The 20,140-nt window shown below is 41.7% G+C and overlaps 1 protein-coding gene across 1 annotated transcript in view; it reads right to left on the bottom strand.

Annotated features, from left to right (window-relative positions):
* The window catches only part of PLEKHG7 (pleckstrin homology and RhoGEF domain containing G7), a 72,777-nt gene that overhangs the window by 44,207 nt on the left and 8,430 nt on the right, over nucleotides 1–20,140 (bottom strand). The window contains exons 3-6 of the mRNA XM_053583355.1: nucleotides 17,861–18,041; nucleotides 16,728–16,901; nucleotides 14,216–14,919; nucleotides 13,556–13,578 (exon numbers count right to left, since the gene is read on the bottom strand). Coding sequence (XP_053439330.1) covers nucleotides 13,556–13,578; nucleotides 14,216–14,919; nucleotides 16,728–16,901; nucleotides 17,861–18,041 — 1,082 coding nt within the window. The remainder of the gene's footprint in view (nucleotides 1–13,555; nucleotides 13,579–14,215; nucleotides 14,920–16,727; nucleotides 16,902–17,860; nucleotides 18,042–20,140) is intronic.

Raw genomic sequence — 20,140 nt, forward strand, 5'->3', positions numbered from 1 at the left:
CCGTAGTTTGAGGACCCCTGATCTAGAGTTTCAATCTATTGCTCAGACTAGAGTGCTATGGCATTAACCTAGCTCACAGCAAGCAACCCCAAATTCTTGGGTTCAAGTGATCTTCTTGCCTCAGCCTCCCAAGTAGTTGAGACTACTGGCACCCTCCTCAATGCCAGGCTAACTTTTCTATTTTTAGTAGGGATAGGGTCTCACTCTTGCTCAGGCTGGACTGTAACTCCTGACCTCAAGTAATTCTCTCATCTCAGGCTCCCAGAGTGGTAAGACTACAGGTGTAAGCTGCTGCACCTGGTCTCATGACCTCTTTCTTATTAATATGTTTGCCATTGGAGTCCCAGTCATGCCCTGTCAGGCTCATTATTCTGATGACTCAAATCTGGGGGTACATTAGCATATCCTGTGAAATTTAGCATGAATACCCATCCCCAAGTCCCACCCTTGGTGTGTTTGATTCAGTATGGCTAAGATGGGCCTCTGCACCTGCCGTTTTAGCCAGCTCCCTAGATACTCACCAGAGTTGGATAACAACTAATTTTGAGGTTATAATAACTTGATACAGCCTCTCCTATATTTAAGTTTTAAGGTTTATCTCAAATTTTCAGCCTTTGGCTAAAAAACTTTCTTAGATCATTTTATTTATGAGTACTAGAATAAATGGTTTAGGAGTTCCTAATTAGTGAATATCTTATATCCCATAAATTTCTACAAAATATATAAAGTAAGGATGCTTCAGACTCTGCAGACAGATGCTTTAGGCATAAAAGAAAGTTTATTTTCTGTTATAAAAGGCTGCATCCTCCAGAAAGTCTTTCCTGATACTCAAAGAAGTAATTCCTCACATTTATGCCCTCCTCTGTATCCCCACAAAATAGGCCCTCAGCATCTTCCATCTGTATTAACAGTCTCCTTTTAACTTGTTTCTTCATCTTTAACTTTTTCTTGATTTCATTCAGTGCAGTCAATAAAGGTGAGTTTTCCATAATGTAAGTCTGACCTGTCTCTCCCTGGCTTTTCATCTTATACCAGATAAACACAAGTCTTCCCTGATCTGGCCCCATTTACCGTCTTGTTATTTCTTACTTTGCAATCTATTCTTTGAAAGTGGGAAATGGATTGTAATTCCCATTGTGTCACATCTTGGTGCCTTAACTGGGAATATTTTGTTCTCTCTCTTCCTTCCTCAAGCCTGTCTAATTCCTACTCATAACATGAAATTCAGGCCCATGGATTATCTACGTTAAGTAGCATAAAAGAGAAACACTTAAGTATCATTTGGTTCAGCTTTATTCAATTGTGGATCTTCCCTAGGGTTTTGTAATTTGTTCCCCCTGCCCTTTCTCTACTCTTCTCTCTCTCTCTCTTTTTAAATTGGAAAACTTTAGGGTGATATGACAAACACTGCTAAGTTGCTTACTCAATGTGCATACATCCTCTCTTCCATGCTATTAAAACCTTGCTTTGTCTGGAAATGGTACCTGCTGAGTTAATACACTGACCTGCTCTGACTCTCTTGCAGCTAAGGAAGGCCCCGCGACTCACACCTAGCCAAGGATATTTAGATGGAGGCTGAAGTGTGTAAATTATGGGGAAACTTTTTTAAAGGAGACAGACTTGGCTAGTTTCTCCCATTTACCCTCTGCCCTTTGCCTTTTTGCTGTCTGGAATATGGACTGAAACCTGAATGTATAACAGGAATCTGGCAAAGATAACAGCTGACTAGGAAAAACAGGAACCTGACATCTGGTTATATTATTACCCTTCCCCTTTATTTGCTTAAGTCTTTCTAGTTGGGTTCTGTGATATGCAGACAAATACTACCCCTAATTTCACAGAACTCCTATCTCAGACTTCCTCCTCTGAGAATGAGGCCATCATTTGGCCTTTTGCACTCCTCTTTGACTTCCTCTCTACCTACTTTGTGATTAAGTTTTGTAATAAGATAATTAGGCTTACAACTTCTTACAACCTTCCTTTTTTATTTGCAACCCAATGTCCATGTTTGTTATAAGGATGAGAGAACTAAATAAGGGGGAGTTGGGAACATGACATTCTCAATTTGAATGAGAAATATAATTCTAGTTTCATGGGCTTGGATACATGACATTGGTTTTTTTTTTTTTGAGACAGAGTTTCACTTATTAACCCTTGGTAGTGGTGTGCCGTGGGGTCTGTCAAAGCTCACAACAACCTCCAAATCCTTGGGCTTAGGCGATTCTCTTGCCTCAGCCTCCCAAGTAGCTACAGGCGCCCACCACAATGCCCAGCTATTTTTTTGTTGCAGTTTGGCTGGGGCCGGGTTTGAACCCACCACCCTCGGTATATGGGGCTGGCACCTTACCCACTGAGCCACAGGTGCTGCCCTGGATACATGACATTGGGAATGACACACAAATCCAGTCCACAAATCCAGCCGAGAATTCTCAAAGTGGTATTCACAAGGTATTAGATAGCATAAGATGCCGAAACCCCACAGAAAGAAGACTCCCGAGGAGAAACATCAAAAGCTTCCCCATTAATTTTACCCTTCCCTTGATAAAAGATCCCAGAAATGGTCTAGCACGGTGTCTCATGCCTATAATCCTAGCACTATGGGAGCCTGAGTCCAGTGGATTGCCTGAATGCAGGAGTTGGAGACCAGCCTGAGCCAGAGTGAGACCCCATCTCTAAAAGCAGCTGGGCATTGTTGTGGATGCCTGTAGTCCCAGCTACTTGGGAGGCTGAGGCAAGAGGATCACTTGAGCCAAAGAGTTTAAGGTTGCTGTGAGCTATGATGCCACGACACTCTACTAAGGGCAACAAAAAGTGAGACCCTGTCTCAAACAAAACAAAACAAAAAAAACAATCCTAGAAGCATATAATGAGAATTTGTTATTTATGGGGATAGAGGGAGCTGAACTGGGTTGGGTAAGGATTGGAAACACTGTAATCATTTGAGTGAAAAATAGGTGAATTTGGGGGGAAATTTTTACTTACTCTTTTGAGCATAAAATCTAGATGTTACACAATCTGGTATCATGAGCTTGGTAGTTTCCTAAGATTCTATAAATTATATTTCTATTTCTTGGAAACCTCAGAGATGACATGGACTGCTGGTGGGGTGAAAGGATGAGTCTTTCCTGGCCCCTTCTAGATTGACTTAGGTATTTCCCTCCCAGGCTTCTCTGGTGTGCTGGTTAAGAATGTGGGGTCAAATGCCTGGATGTCAATCTTGGCTGTGTGTCCTGGATTGAGCAAGTTAAGTTAACCTCTCTGGCCCCTAATTTGTCATTTAAGAAATGCAGATGATAATCATATCGCATGAGGATGGACTAAATTAATCCATATAAAGCACTTAGATCAGTGTCCAGAACTGATCTAAGTCAAAAACACAATTGTGTCATTTATTGAATATAATAATAGTGTTCTATTTATGCATCTGTTTATTCCACTAGACTGCCAGTTCTGTACGTGCAAGAAACATGTCTTATCATTTATGTTGGTAGGTGCTAATTTAGAACTCAATCCGTTATTACTGATGAATGCAAATGAATGAAATAATCCTCTGATATTGTCTTTCCTTCTGGGAAGCGTCTTACTTCACAATGCTATTTTTGTGTGGTAGATTCATGTCTTATTTCCTTATCACCCCCCATCTCCAACTCCTGGTCTAAGGCCCTCTATTTAGCAAAAGCTCAGTAAACATTTAAGTAAATGAAGCAATTAACTGATCCTGCACATACTCAGAGTGATTGATCCTTGTCAGTTCCCTACACAAACACCCACAGAATGTGTACCCTGGTAAGAGCTAGCTGCGTTCGTACTGTTCTTTAAACACACTGCACTTCACGCCTCCGTGCGTTGGCTCAGGTAGTTCCCATCTGCCTGCCTATCTCCACTTTATCTGCTTGGCAAACTCATGTTCTCTCCAAATCCCTGCTAAGATATTCTTCCTCCAGAAGTCTTTTCTGATCCACTCAGGAAGGGTTAATTTCTCTTTCTTCTTCCCCCTTGCTTATCCCTACCTTGTCTCTTAAAAATAATTTCCTTGACTCATACTAGCTCTTATATAGTGCAGAGTCAAATCATTTAGCCTAGAAGCTGACGTAGAACAGGTATTCAGATAGGCTTGTTGAACAGGTATTCAGATAGGCTTGTCGACTATGTTGACCTATAGGATAAAACACTGGACAGTCCTCAAAGGAATTTGTTTTCCATTCTAGATCATAAATGAATAATTATGTGCATCTACAGAAGCAAAATGAAATTTGTGCTCATCAACCTCAGCCCCCAAGTGGTTGGTTCCATTGCCCCCATCCATTTCTCCCTTTGCCTGGAGTACTTTCCGACACAATGCTTCCGTTTGGGAGTACAGATCAGGGCTGGACTTGAATGTGCACATATTGCAGCAGAGGGGAGATAAGTGGTTTGCACAGGGCTTGAGCTGTGACTTTGGCTTTTTGCCTTGGTGTTTAAAACCCAGCCATGCTCATTCTGGAAGGGCAAGCGTGCCTCTGGAAGGGTAAATAGAGTTTCTGTGGCAGAAAATTGTTTTGTTCATCCAAAGAGAGTGTGTGTTAATAAAAACATCAAGAACCACCGTTGTAGCCATACAGAGACTTAGGAAAGGAATCAGAGAGAATGTATACAGTCAGAAACGTGAAGAGACGTAGACTGGTGGAGCAAATGTGCCTCCGTGGCACCCGTGCCTGGCCCTGGACTAGATTTCTGGGTTTTCTGGAAAGGACCCAAGTCTGTGTCAGTCAGGGTTGCTCAGATCATTGGATTAGTGATATTAATGCAATGTTTGTAACGAGTTCAGATGAAATTGAATTTAGATCTTAGGGTGTGTAGAGGGGTGTGTTTATAGTTCCAAATTGGTATATTGTTTTGGCTGTTCTAAACATTAGGATTGCTTGATATAAAAAGTGGCATTTGTGCAGAATTACTGCGTCTGATTCTAGATCAATTATCCACTGGAAGCAATCATTGTAATGTGGATTCAGAATTCTTACCCTCTTCCCCCAAACACAAAGGTGTCTGTGTGGGGTAGGGGAGGTTTGTGTAAAGAGGGCAGAGAAGATTAAGCTAGTTAATGAACTAATAGTAAGTGGAAAATGTTTGAGCAAAACCTATTGTTACTGTGTAAATATAGTACAACTTCCTGCTGCCGTTCAGTTGTTTAGAAAAACACAACTAGACAACCTGGAGAAATATGTATTTTTGAGAGGGTAGGTTTGATGCTTGGCTATTCTGGCTCTTTGCTTCAGGAAAAACTCTGGACCCAGAATGTAGTATCACTGGGCGCCTGCCTGACCCAGACATGCAACTCACTAGGGCTTGATACCCCACCCCCAGCCTCACTCCCCACCCCACATTTAGAAGCTGCAGAACAGCCACTTTCACTAACCCTGAGTTGTGTTGCTCCAAACTGGTCAGATCCGAAGGGACTAGTCCCATGGTGGCTGGAATAATCTCTTCTCCCTTCTGGTAAGAGAATGTCTCCTTATTCTGTCCTCTTCTGAACATCTGAAGGTCCATGTGTGGGCTGGGACAGCAACAATTCAGAGAATCCAGAGAATTCTCTCCCCCCACCCCTGAGCAGGCCGCACACCCAGGCATTAACACTCAACAATGAGGCTGCTCTCCTGCGCGGGTGCCAGAAAAGTTTCTGAGTGCTGGAAATGTGTCTCCCCAGTGGACGTTAAACGTATACATTTTGCAAGCAATAGATGGGTCTGGGTGAATATTCTAATTTAAAATCAGCCGGCATTTACTGAGAAGTGATTTTTCCCAGACGCTGTGTTAAGCGCTTTATGTGAATCCTCATACTAATTTTCACAAACACTGTATGAGATGGAAATTACTGTTCTTATTCTAGACCAGAGGAATTGAGGACCAGAGGGATGGATAAGGAACTTCCTTAAGGCTGTTTTGTTTTAGTTAGTGACAGAGCCAGAATTCAAGATTCAAATATGCAGTTCAGACTCCAAAATGACTAGTGGATCAGAAAAAGAGGAAACAGTCCTATCAACCATTTTAAAGCACAGAGTTTAAAAAATGGATATAATCATGGTTATTACTTTAGGTAAAAGGGGGGGGTATAATGTTTTGAATGGTGGCCCACCCCACGAAAAGGATATGAATGTGACCTTTTTTTTTGTAAAAAGGGTCTTAGCAGATGTAATTAAGTTGAGGGTCTTGAGAGGAGATTATTCTAGTGGGTGCACCCTAAATCCAATGACAAGTGACCTTATGAAAGACACCCAGAAAAGAGATTCAGAGAAGAGAGTGAGCCACATGAAGATGGACAGAGGTGGAGATGAAAGTGATGCCCACAGCCCAGGAACGCTGGGATGGAGAAGCAAAGGGAGGTCCTTCCCAGGGGCCTTGGTGATTATGTGGTGAACTTCATCTTGGCAGAAATCTCAGAAGAAGCATAATTCATTTTTAGAAATAGGATCAATAGATCATTCACATTTTAATGAGATGCCTACTGTGCAAGGGTCTTAAACCAAGGACTGCTGGCCTCAAGGTCTCTGGTGCAAACTTGAAGAAGAAATAAGAAATGCTAGAGAACGGGGTTGGGGGGGTCCAACTACCCTACAGTGATATGTGTGTCTTAAAGCAACGAACATCTCCTTGAAGGCATTACAGTTTGGACAAGGCACACCCAGTGTTACCCCTTCTTTGCTATGGATGTTGCCTATTATTATTTTTTTAATCAGACAGGCTGATCAAGCCTGATTCCTCAGAAACCACAGCTCTTGTGTGACTGTAAAGGTTCATGGTGAGGGTAGCCTTTCTCAGCAGGCAGCCTTTTAGCAAGTCCTTGACTAAAAATGTAGGCATTTTATTTCAAGAATCACAGTGTTTTCCCCTATGCAAGAAATACAGTGCAATTTGGAATGCTTGCTTGTAACTATGGGTAAATTACACGAGAAGAGCAAAGTAAGAACCAGTAACATTTTTAAAAAAAAATCCCTTTAAAAAAAAATCAACAGAGACATAACAAGTCTCCTGCAAATTATCAAACCAAATAGCTCTCTTGGTTAAATTCAGGATACATTTTTCCATTATGAGTCCCAGAAGGTTGTTGGGAAAGTTCCTTTGTATATCTGTCTATAGTTTCCAATCTGGCTTTCTATCCAAATGTTCCATTTACTGGAAATCCAAATGAGAAGGCAGAAAGGATGAGGCACCTCTAGTTTACTGCCCAGAACCCGCTAGATGGTGGCTGTTTCATAAATGTGAACGGAACGAGGAAGATTTGTCCCCAGTAGGTTGGTTTATAACACAGAGCAGGAGTCCTGTCAGTGTGTGAACACCACACCTGTGCTGGCACTCCTTGGGTCAATCTGTAGCATTTACCGAACACACGTATGTTCAGAGCACCCTAGTAGCTGCTGATACCTGCCCAGAACTCTCACCTTCTTTGTAGGCTACTGTCTTTTCTGGACAAGAGTCAACGGATCTAACAATACAAATCCCCACAAACACTCGGAACACTCAAGAAATGATCACAAAACAGCAAGGAAGATGGGGAAGTCTAATGCAGTTGGAGGGAACCAAATACATACTTGGAGGTAAAAATATGCAAAACAAAAAGGAGATCATAAAATTTCTCCTACAAGGCATGTCAAAACCCAGCTAACCAATCAACTTCTTCTTTTCTTTTTTTAAATCCTTCCTTAAACATTTATTGAGCACCTACTGTGTGCCAGGCAATGTTCTGGGCACTGAGAATATGGCAATGAACAAGGCAGACAAAATCCTGCTTTCCTAGAACTTACATTCTAGGTGAGCTGATGCTGGTAGAAAAAGAGCATGAGCTCCTTATTTCTTAGACCCCTCCTGCTATGCCCCGATCAAGAGGCTCCCCAGAGACCACAGTCTCCTGAGTGACTAACAGTAGATAATCTATTAGCCTTTAGTTAATCCAACAAGCTTTAAAGCTCCGAGAGCTGACACAGAGTCTTCTCCCTCTAGTAGTTCCAGCATTTACAGATGGTGCTAGGCATATAATAGGTTTTAAATAAAAGTCTGTGGAGGGTATAATATCAAATTGAACCTAATGTTCAGGCACAGCAGATGAGCTTTCTGCAATCAACCATTTAATTTAACTCTGAGGTCAGAATATTTTAGAAAGAATTATTCAATGATTTATATGTGGGAAGTACTAAATGGATGAGTAAATGAATGCATGGTCTCTAAAAACAATAGCTACTATTTCTGGTATACTATTTAATCAGTTTAAAAGGCTCATGGGATGGATACTGTAAGTCGCACATGGCTTAACAATGGGGATACTTTCTGAGACCTGTTATCAGGCAATTTTGTCGTTGTGCAAACATTGTAGAGTGTAACCACTTACACAAACCTAGATAATACAGCCTACATCTACAAGTGTAGGATATACCATATAGCCTATTGTTCCTAGGCTGCAAAGCTGTATGTTACTGTGCTGGCTACTGCTGGCAATTGTAACACAATAATAAGTATTAGTGTATCTAAATATATATCTACACAGAACAGCATGGTGGCTCAAGTCCATCATCCTAGCACTTTGGGAGGCCAAGGTGGGAGGGTTGCTTGAGCTCAGGAGTTTGAGACTTGCCTGGGCAAGAGCAAGACTCTGTCTCTACTAAAAATAGAAAAAATAGCCAGGTGTTGTGGCAGGTGCCTATAGTAACAGCTACGCAAAAGGCTGAGGCAGGAGGAGCGCTTGAGCTCAAGAGTTTGAGGTTGCTGTGAGATATGTGCCAAGTCACTCTACCCAGAGCAAAAGAGGGAGACTCCTGTCTCAAAAAAAAAAAGGAAAGAAAGAAAGAGAATAAGATACCTAAACACACAAAAGACACAGTAAAATACAACATTATAATCACATGGGACCATGCTGCATGCACATGTTGTTGACCTAATGTCAGTATGTAGCCCAGGACTGGATTAGCAGCTCCACTTCAGAGATGAAGACTCTGAAGTTTTGAGCTATTATTGAGGAAATTGCCCAAGATCACATCACCCAAGAGAAATGGAGATGGGATTCAAACTCAGGGAGTCAGACTCCAATAGTTTTTTTTTGAGACACAGTTTCACTTTGTTACCCTTGGTAGAGTGCTGTAGCATCATAGCTCACAGCAACCTCAAACTCTTGGGCTCAAGCGGTTCTCTTGCCTCCTTAGCCACAGGGACTACAGGTGCCTGCCACAGTGCTTGGCTATTTTTAGGGACAGGGTCTCACTCTTGCTGAGGCTGGTCTGGAAGCTGTGAGCTCAGGGCAATTCACCCACCTCGGCCTCCAGAGTGATAGGATTACAGGTGCCAAAAGCTTTTAACTTCATGTTATGCTGCTGCCTAACGGCAACCCCTGGTGACTCTGACTTTGGGGTAGGTTTTACAGGGATTAGTATTTTTGTCTGTTGTTCTCCTCACAGGATAAACTTTCAAATATCTCATCATTTGAACATCATGCTAATGTTGCCTCCACTTGCTCATTTGGATATATTCAAATTTTTTTCCTATTTCTGTTTGAGCACTGGAAATTCAGTCTATGTTCTCATAGAAAAGTGGTACGTAAGTTTCCCTTCTCAGTGTCAGGGCTGATCTGAAAATTAAGTGACACAGACAGCTTTTGGGAATTACAAAACTGAAGGGATATCAGGAATGCCTCCCTACCCATAAAATCTCCCCCACTTGTTCCCTGATGTTTAAAATCCCAGTAATGTAGCTTCACTGCTTGTCTTCAAACCATGTCCTTTGTCAAAATGCAAATATATGGGGGATAGATAAGGGACATTATAATCTAAGCAGCCTGCCTGCCTGCCTGTCTTCCTTCTTCCCTTCATCTTTTTTTTCAGTAAATATTTTTTGAGATAGATTCTAGCTGAGTACTCAGAGCTGGAAGTTCATAGATAAATAAGTGGCCTCTGCTTTCAGGAAGGTTTTGATTCTGGAGGCAGATGAATGTAAAAGAAACATAATACAGTGTTTTAAATAGTACCATGGAGACTTTTATAAGGTTCAGGAAACTCAAAAGGGAGGAATGTACTGGTTCTACTTGAAAAGGGGAGAGTTTATATCTTTTAACCCTAATGCCCTTCACACTTTAGTAAGAATGAATTATAAAGATTTTTTTTTCCCCCAGGAGGCATATTTTGGTGACAGGAGAAGAAGGTCTAGAGTTAGTATTAATTGAATTGAACCTTACAGAGGAAAAGAGGAAATGACAACAACAAAAAAGAGTTCACCAAGAAAAACCTAGAAACAAATGTTTACCACTTAGCTGATTTCACAACTGAGTATTAAGCTTTTTCTCATTTACACAAACATGCCCGGTTGTTAGGCTATGTGTTGAACATTAGAATAAAAGAAGAATTGGTATTTTTGAAAAAAAAATTATATCTATTTTGCAAGGCAAAAAAGATGGTTATGATTGGTGGCCACAGAGGCAAGCATTACTTAATTGCATACACCAAGGCTCAGCAAACTTTTTCCATAAAGGGCAAGATAGTAAATACTTTGGGCTTTGTGGGTCCGGCAGTCTCTTACGACTACTCAACTCTTCCATAGTCGTGTACAAGCAGCCACAGACAGTGTGCAAATGAATGGGCCTTGGTGTGTTCTAATAAAACTTTGTTTACAAAACAGGTGGTGGGCTGAACTTGGGCCATGGAGCATGTTTTGCTTGCTTCTGGCTTATACAGTGAAATAGGCATAATGTTTTTTTTTTTATTTTTTATTAAATCATAGCTGTGTACATTGATATGATCATGGGGCATCATTCACTAGCTTCAATAGGCATAATGTTTTTGAGCTCTTGGATAGACAGTAGGGCCTCACACAGGGCTCTTTTCCAAATATTATGTAATTACACAGCTATTTGACGCGCCCACTTCCCTTGAATGGCTACTTCAAAACAGATTGCAGAGACATGGGGAGGAAGAGAAGAGGGAGCACAGAGAAATAGGGGAATTATCTATTTACTTCTTGCATATTAGTAGTAATGTAAGAACATCTACTTAAAATATTAGTTCATAGATTATATTACTTAATTTCTCCTTTATTCATCGCCTCCTACATGTTATGAATTATGCTAGGTCCTAAAGAAATAATATTGAATAATTCAAAGTCATCACTAGATGCCAGATATTCCAATTACCTCCTCTCCCGCCTCTAATGTGACTTTTTGTAATCTTCAACTACAGTACATGATTTTGACATGTGGAATGCCACAGCTTTCTTTTCTTTCTTAAAACCAATCCCATGACAGATTATTGAACCCCACCGTTTCATTAAGCCTCCATCCCTTTGACCTAGTTGTTCTTTTAAATTATCAAGACTATTTCTGTTCTTTCCTCACAAAGATCCCACAGGCCAGTGAAAATTACCCCCAAGTCATCTTCTGCTGATGGCTCTATGCATCCATTGCTTTAGCCTTTATAGCTGATTGCTCATTTAATAATCAAAGCTGGACCCAGAGTTTACTGGTCTTAGGAAATATTCTTTGATTAAATACATGCAAATATATGGTATATTCATCCCTGATACCTTAACGAATTAACTACTTACTCAGATGTTCCATATGTCCTCAAACTCAGTATGTCCACACCTGAAGTAAAGACCTTCACAACCCCCCCCCCCCAGGGCGGCACCTATGGCTCAAAGAGGTAGGGTGCCAGCCCCATATGCCGGAGGTAGTGGGTTCAAACCCAGCCCTGGCCAAAAACAACAACAACAACAACAACAAAAGACCTTCACCCCATCCACCCGTAATTCCCTCCTTTTCCCAAGTTCATGTAAGTCAGTGAATGGCTACCCAGTCGTACAAGCCAGAAGCTTGGCGGTCATGCTTGACAATTTCCTTCCCCACCCCCCCTTACTATCTACCATTCCCAAAGTTGAGGTTATTGCATCTCCTGAATATCTCTGGATATCTCTGGCACTGAGACACTTCCTTCTAACTCCTGTGCCTCTTTCTTCATAGATTAACTCATCAACTTCTCATACCTAAAGATTCTAATTATTTTACTTACATCCACTCTCATTTAAATTCCATGTATACCTTACATCAGCGGTTCTCAACCTTCCTAATGATGCAATGTATTTTCATTGTTAAAAAGGGGTCACAACCCACAGGTTGAGAACCACTGTCTTACATCCACTTAACTGTATCAATCTGTTCAATGTTTTCTCTGTGCTCTTAGGGTAAAGAACAAATCTGTAAACAGCCTATTACCTCCTGTATGATCTGACTCTAATGAATGTCATCATCTTTCTTTGAGACTATGCTCTTGCACTTTCTCTGGACCCATCTGACTTAGCTGTGATCGTAGAGCTTTACTCTGCTGTGTATCCATGGATGATTTGTGCTAAGGGCCCCATGCGTTCCCCAATCCTTGTATCCACACCCTTTGCCACATAACATTTCAGTGCACCTCTCTACTGCTGGTTACACAAAATTCCCTGATGCTGAGTTCAACTAGTGACTTGGCCTGGCCGAGAAAATTAGACCAGACAGAGCCTAGGCTCCATGAGGCTGGCATGTTTCCACTTGTCCTCTTGGGCCTGTCCTTTCACTGTAAGAAGTTGCCCATAGTAGGAGCTTTCTGGTCCCGGGAGCAGAGTGAGAGAGACATGGGGATCAGAATGAGAGAGACATGGGGATCAGAAACTCTCAGCTGAGCCCAGCCTAGATCAATTCCCAGGGAACACATAGATTTATAAGACACAATGATAAGATGTTATTTAAGTGTTTTAGAATGACTTGCTAACTGATACGCTAACACAGTAATTTGCATTTTCCTTGGCTTTGTGCATATCTTCTACCTTTATTCATATTTTTAGGCTAGCTAGGGTTAAAAATCAACAAAGAATATAAAGGCAGATATCATCCCTTCTATTGTGAACAGCCAACTGTTGCTTGACAGTTGAGGTCTAGTAATAAAAAATGAAATGAGGAGCTTGCCGTTAATCTCACAAATTAGGGAGGTGAAATTGAGCACAGATCTTTCCCTTGCTGCCAAGGAAAAGATCCATTCATACATGGGAGGGATGGTAAATTCACTGCCTCACCCTGGGGGCCACCCTGAGAGTTCAGAGCTGGTTTCTGAAGTGACACAGTCCACTGCGTTCTAGACAAGGGCACAGTCCGTCATAACAGGCATTTTAAAAGTCGCCCTAGATTTAAACAGGACATCTTGTTCCTTTTTATTCTTGTCCTTTAAATTTTTCTTTGAAAAGCTGTTAGATATTTCTGGCCTTTCCATTTTCTCTACCAGACAGAACCTATTACAGAGTGAATGTTAATTAAGCCACAGGGCCAAGGCACTGACAATTCAAATTGAAAGCCATGACCACTATCATACCCTAGCTCCCAGGGTGCTGTGTTCTTAAAGGAGACTCTTGAAATTAAGACTTTCTCACCTACAAATGTGAAGAATAACTTGGGTGTTATAAAGCAAAGTGCACTGATCAATACACCATCAGATTTGTTATGTCAGCACAGAAATAAAGACGTAAATATGAATGCCGATAGACGTCATAACGCTGGAGAAAACAGCTGCCTACATACCTGGATGGATGGGATTCTTCTCCCTGTAATAAATTAAAAAACATACATTTTAGTCTTGCTCAAACCCATCCCAAATTCCAAAGCAGACATCTTGAAAGGAGAAACGATTCATTCTCCTAGTTAAAATGTTTTGGATTGTTTTTTGGGGGAGGAAAGGATTAGAAATTTGAATAATTGGCTCTTTCTCTCCCTTTTAAACCAGCTACCAACAGGCTGTCATTATGTGGAGTGTGTTTGTAAGAGGGCCACTGTTACACCATCCAGTGCCAGGCACATCTTTGGTAGCCTGGCCTTTGGTGGGCCCTTCCTCCCTTCCTTTTTGTTTTTTTTTTTGGTAAACAGGCCCAGGCCAGGTTCGAACCCACCAACCCTGATGCATGGGCTGACGCTCTAACCACTGAACTACTGGGTGGGCTCTTTCTTAAAGTGCCTTCAAGGATTAGAAAAAAATGAGCTAGACCTCCATTTTATCTCTTCCCTAAATTGCTACTCCTTTTTACCCAAGAGCCAAAGTTTTTTAAGAGTGTGTGTTCCCTCACTAGTGACTTCTTTACCATCTCCTATCACAGGATCCTGGCCTTTGGGGGCATGTGGTAACCCCAAAACCTAGTTTGGTTTGTGGAGCCCTAAGTGAGAGGCAGGGGCTGATTGCTGTGTCACCTGAGGACCAGGGCAGCGCAGCACGGGGCTGGGAGGTGAGTGGCCTTCTTGCCCTGGAAGAGAGGCCTGGCGAAGAGACTGCTTGTCAGTGGATTGAAGCTCAGGAAGGGTGCACTGGTCGGTGAGGCTGGTCTGGGGCTTGAATGAGTCAGCTATTTCTGGGGTCCATTCAGGGTCTGAAGGAAGTTTTGAGCGAAGCCTCCAGGATGACAGGGAGTGTGGAGGGTGTCCAGGCAGACTCTTAGAAAGGTAACGTGTGGCGCCTACAGGCTCTCCCCAGCTTCCCCAGGTGGGCACCTGCAAGCCTTCTTGCTGAGGCAGTGAGTTCCATGTCCCAGCGCCACTGCCCCTTAACCTCCTCAGAGTGGGAGAGGTGGAAATTCGACCTGGGGCTTGCCTGTCAAACTGGAGAAGCCGGCCCTGACTCTCACAGTGCCTCTCAGACAGGCTCCTCGCGGGGTGCTGAGGAGAGGGTACAAGGCCTGGGCACTGCACCACGGGGCAGGATGACGCCTGCTCCTCCAGGAAGCTAAGGGCAGGAAGCTTCCAGGGCACATCGTCCAAGTTGCTGTTCTCTGGACCACACTGGGGTTGTTCAGTTTCTGTACCCAAGTTCTGTTCTTCTTCTGGGGTTTCTTTGCCCTTTTCCAGAGAATTGCAAGCAGGTTGTTGCATATTTAGTGAGGAATAGCAGACTGTGGAATCTGTAGCAAAGGAAGAAGACTGTGGTGAGAAAAAAAGGCATATAAAATTTCAAAAGAAAACCTCTAATTACTCATAGGGGATAGGGAGAGCCCAGGTCACATTAGCATTCTTTATGCTTTGTAGATAATTAACATACAAGACACCAGCCATCCCATCTAAATAGCATATTGAACTCTGTTTACTCTCTATTTAATTTCTCTTCTAAAATCCAAACAAAAAAGCCTTTAAAAACTTTGATGACTTAAAGACACTTCTTGGATACCATGAGCTCCTCTCACCATTCAATTATTCCATTTTAAGAGAATCAAACATACATTAAATTCTCCTTCCCTTCTGCATCTGTGTATATATGTACGTATGCACTTGGTGCATTCCTGGGATATAAGAACAAGAAAAACAAGGCTTCTTTCCTCAAGTTTTATAACAGAATGAGACACAGCTTCAAAGATAATTGACATGAAGTATCCGGCAAAAAACATTTCTGATTTGATCAATTGCCCATGTTTTGGAAAAATGACTTGCAAGTTTGAAAAGAAAAGTCCAGATGTCACCAGGTGCCACCCACTTCTCGTGATTTTCAGGATTCACACATTCAGAATTAGTTCCTGATTAAACTCCTCTCATACTCAAGCAAAGCTGATTCTGTTATACAATTTGATTCATGGAAGCAACTTACAGTTCTATTGTTCTGTAGTTTCCCACATAAAGAAGCTATTGACATGTGGAAACACATCAATCTTTGCCTATCCTGTTCATTACTGCAGGACAGTCCACATTTAAGGACTAGGTGTGGGATTGTGGGAGAGAAGGTAGAATCTCTATGGACTGTGTGGGAAGTGGCTCGACTGCAAACGATGGTGGATGGAACATCAGTAGTTCACATCCCGGGATCTCCAATAGTGGTTTTAGCAATTCCAACGTTCTGCAGTGAAACCCAGCCATCTGTAACCCTTTGGGAATGACCGTATTTGGATAGCCAGATTTTGACGGTGGTTAATAATTTACTTTTTAAAGTGTTATCTAATTTTAATTGCATTAACAACACTTTTCAGTAGAGCTTTTTTTTCTAGAGTATACCATTTACTTACTTTTTCAATTTGAGGTAGACTACTGAAAATAGTCAATAAATAGTCAATTAATAGACTACTGAAAACCAATAAACCTTTTCCTCAAGACCTGACTTGACTATCTCTCATACTATCTTTTAGCATGATTATTGCTATGTTTACCGTTGTTCAGCTCCAAATACAATGACTATCGCATGTTTCTATAGCTTCTGATAATTCCCCCCCCCCCCCCCCCCCCGCACCACATGGCCCCAAGCTGGTACTGTACTCCCTGAGTTTTATTCATTCCTTCCATTACATTCTGTGTACTTGCCCATGGCAACCATTCTCTCTTTGTTTCTTTTAATCTGTTTCAGGCACAGAAGTCTAACGACCTCATGTAGAAAGAATTAATAGGCTTTTAGATTTAGTCTTATCAGTAAAGAGGAGGAGCCCAATGTTATAACATGACATTGAGTTGGGGACTCTCTACCTCTCATGTTTACTTCTTTCAAATTTACTTCTCTCATTTTGTGTAAGTTCAAATGAAATTAGCTGGTATCAGATTTTAGCCAAGAAAGTCACTTAAAGAGCCACTTAACACCAACTAAAGTCAATTCAACTCTGATTTACAAAAGAAATTTGAAATTCTTCATGTTGGGTTGGCTTGAATATTTTTTGTTAGAGAACTGAAATGCACCAGGTATGCTTGGTCGGGTGGTGGAGGCAAGTGGGTAACAGCAGCTGGAACACTGACTTACCTGTAGTTAAGGTGAGGTTTTTAGATTGGTGATTTCTGGCTGCTGCTTTAGAGGTTGATATCAACTTTGCTGGAGAAGAATGAAGAGGTCTGTTCCGAGCACTGATAAAGTTCAGTGCATTGCTGCTTCGTGGAGGGACCAGCTCCTCATTCTCCCCATAAACAAGTGTCTGAGCTGAGCATCAGCATTATAGGTACTTTCATGCAGATATACGCCCAGGGCTTTCTATTCTTTTTTTGCTTTTAGAGGATTGTCCAAGTTTTAGGCAGCACCAATGTTAAAGAAATTCGGGATGCTCACATAGGCATTTGCATAATAGTCAGATCAGCATTCTTAGTCTGTCTTTTTGGACTTTTATCTCCTCTTTTGAGGGGTTAGGAGTTTCCTTTCTAGTTGTCTGGTAGGAGGTTAATTTATGTCCAATAGGATTTAAGTTATTAAGTATTATTTGTCAGTATCTTAAACATTGGAACCAAGAAACAGCAGCTGCCGACATGACTCACCGCAGACACAGAGAAACTTTAAATACAGCAGGGCTTTGGGAGGAGGTTTGCCGAGAGGCAAGAAGAGCCTCAGCCGGAGTCAATGGATCTGGTTTCTCTCCCAGTCAACTAGCGCGTGACTAGGACAAGCCGCTTCTCTGCCAGCCGCTGGGCAGCATTTATAAAAAGGGCATCAAAGCCTCCCTCATAGGCTTGTTATAGGAATTATATGAAATAATGGCTGAGGCTCCCGGGAGATCCTCTCCAAATCACTATGCCTAGTAGCTCTGTAAAGAGTCAGTCAGTTCATTCTGTTCTCCTTTATGATGAAAAGACTAAAAATCAATATATAATCATTGTAAAGAAAAGTCACCAGCCTTTGACTTCCCAAGCCTTAAGAATCCAGCAAGCACCCACCCACACTGTTCGGGAAATGATCTCCTTCTACTAGAAATTAAACCACATGGATTAATGATTCACTGATTCTAACTAGACCTGGAAAGACCAGCAAAACGAGACCGAGGGAAGCCGGTAGCAACAGGATCTGGACAAACAGTGCAAGAAGGAAACCCAGAGCGCAGCCGAAAGTTGCCTTGACTACCTGTGGACGGGTCTGGGGCTGAATGTGACATGGTCCAGGTGGGCACTGACGATCCACAGAGTCTGCAGAAGCACAGAGGGAGCTGCCAGGCGAGCGCTCGGAGCAGCAGGTGCTACACCTGTCACAATGGGCCATGCCCAGCTGAGTGCAAGCAACACTGATAGGAGCTGAAATGAGGAACTGGCCTCTCCCCTCCTTAGAGACCTTTCTAGTTATTTGTTTATGAAAAGCCTGAAGGGAAGCAGGTGAGGAACCTAAGCTGTGTAGAAGTTAAGTGAACAATGGCTGATCCAATACAGGTCATAGAAACAATGCAAAATGTGGCATTTTACTTCCCCTTAGTGTTCGATAATTATCACTAGTCATCCAAAGAGGCAGTTCTAGGATTCTACTCAGTTTATTTTCTCTGAAAATGTGAGAATCATTCCCTGGAACCTTACTTTCTTCATATCTTAAAACATTTTGTGTTGATCTATTTTATTAATGGGATGCTTTGATAAGCTTTGAATCATAGAGGAAATGATTGCTTTACAAGGGGACGAATTTGTGAGCATTAATTTTGAAATAATTAAAATGCAAATAGAAAAGCATTTGTATCTACCAGCATTCTCATCAGATCACTACCCCAAAGAACATTTATTTGCTGTCTAGGTAGAGATAATGCATCTTTATGCAGTGTTGAAAAAGTTTCTGTAGACTTTATCAAAACAAATTTAAACTGATTCTAATGAAGTCTAATTTACTGAAATTTTCATGGCTTGGAATCATTATAGATACTTATTGGGAAGGCTCCTTACGGTCAGTGATTGTCAAAGTGGGCTAGTTAGGCCAACAGATCAACATCCTTTAGGAATTGTTACAATGGATAATTCTTTTCCTGAGCCCCTCTCAGGAACTCTGGGGTTGGCAGAAGAAATTTATGTTTTTAAAAACCCGTCCAGGTGATTTTTACACTTGTTAAAATTTGAGAACCTCTGCCTTAGGAAAAACTTAAGAAGGCCTAATTTATAGATGCTGGCCTTGTGATAACCTTTGCTTTATTCTCTTTAATTCTCTCCTATTGGTCTTAGAGTACCATTTCTTAGAACTTTGAAAAATGACTGATCTCCTCCCCTCACCATCACTGCCACCGTCACTACCTCCAAACCAGATGTGGAATGTTAGGAATATCTATTTTGCCAGCATCGAGCCCGCATCAAACAGTCTGAGCTTCTGCCAAGCCTGTCTCAAAATGAGGTGCATTATCACCAGTCCCCTCCTTCACGGTGACTGAGATCAAACTGTCTCTTCCCAGGGGACAATGGTGATGGAATATTTGATCCTAATGCAAAACTTTCTGACCCCTGGTTGTAACTTGAAGAAGAAAATTAAGAGTCTTACAGAAAGGTCAAAGAGGATCATCAGGAAGAAATAGTGCCACTTTGACCTGATCTGTCAAGAAGATGGGGACAGGGAGGCATTTTGGGTGGGAAAAGGGATGCCCGAGGGTCAGCTTCTATTTTAAGACCCAGGATAACCCCATTGGTAGCAAAAATGGCTTTTTATATCTCAATATGATGTGGAGTTTCTCTCTACTTCTGAAGGGGAGCAGAATTTGTTGCCTACTCTCCGTGTTTCTCAACTGGGGTGTTTTGGTTGAGGGGAGGGTCACCTGGGATGTGCCCCAGTTGGAATCTAAAGACTGACAAGCTGTTTTTCTATCATGAATATTCATATCTGAAGCTGCAAGCTTTGGACTGAGCTTTTGGCTTTGAGAACATTAATCCAACATTAGAAATTAGGAGATTTTATAGAAACATTTAGATTATAAGCTTTTCTTTTATCTTCTTTTCAGATTAATCAGTCTGGCAACACTGCCTTCATATTCCCATTCTCTCCTATGTATCAAGGGACTGGATCTGAAGACAGGCTCCCTGTTTGGTATTAGACTAGCACAGTCTCTGCCACTCCCTATAGTCTTCCCAACACAGGCTAAAGTTTCTATTGATCATTGTGCTGGTGGGGTTTTATTTCTTCTAGAACCATGATAAGTAATGGCCTCAATCTGGGAACAATCCCAAGACCCATTTGCATAAGATGTCCATCATCAACAGAGAAATGAACACATTGACATAGATGTATTTCTATAATAGATCTACTCTGAAACATAATGTTTAGTAAAAGAAGCCAGACAATATGATTCCATTTATGTTAAATACAAGAACAGGTAAAGCTTATCCGTGGTGTTAGAAGTCAGAGTAGTGGTTTTATCTTTGAGGGGAAGGTGGTGGCTGCAAGTCGAGAGTCTCCCTTCCGGGATGCTTTTAGGTTCGATTTTCGGATTTGAGTGT

The sequence above is a fragment of the Nycticebus coucang genome, chromosome 3 (genome assembly GCF_027406575.1).
Source record: "Nycticebus coucang isolate mNycCou1 chromosome 3, mNycCou1.pri, whole genome shotgun sequence".
Taxonomy (NCBI): domain Eukaryota; kingdom Metazoa; phylum Chordata; class Mammalia; order Primates; family Lorisidae; genus Nycticebus; species Nycticebus coucang.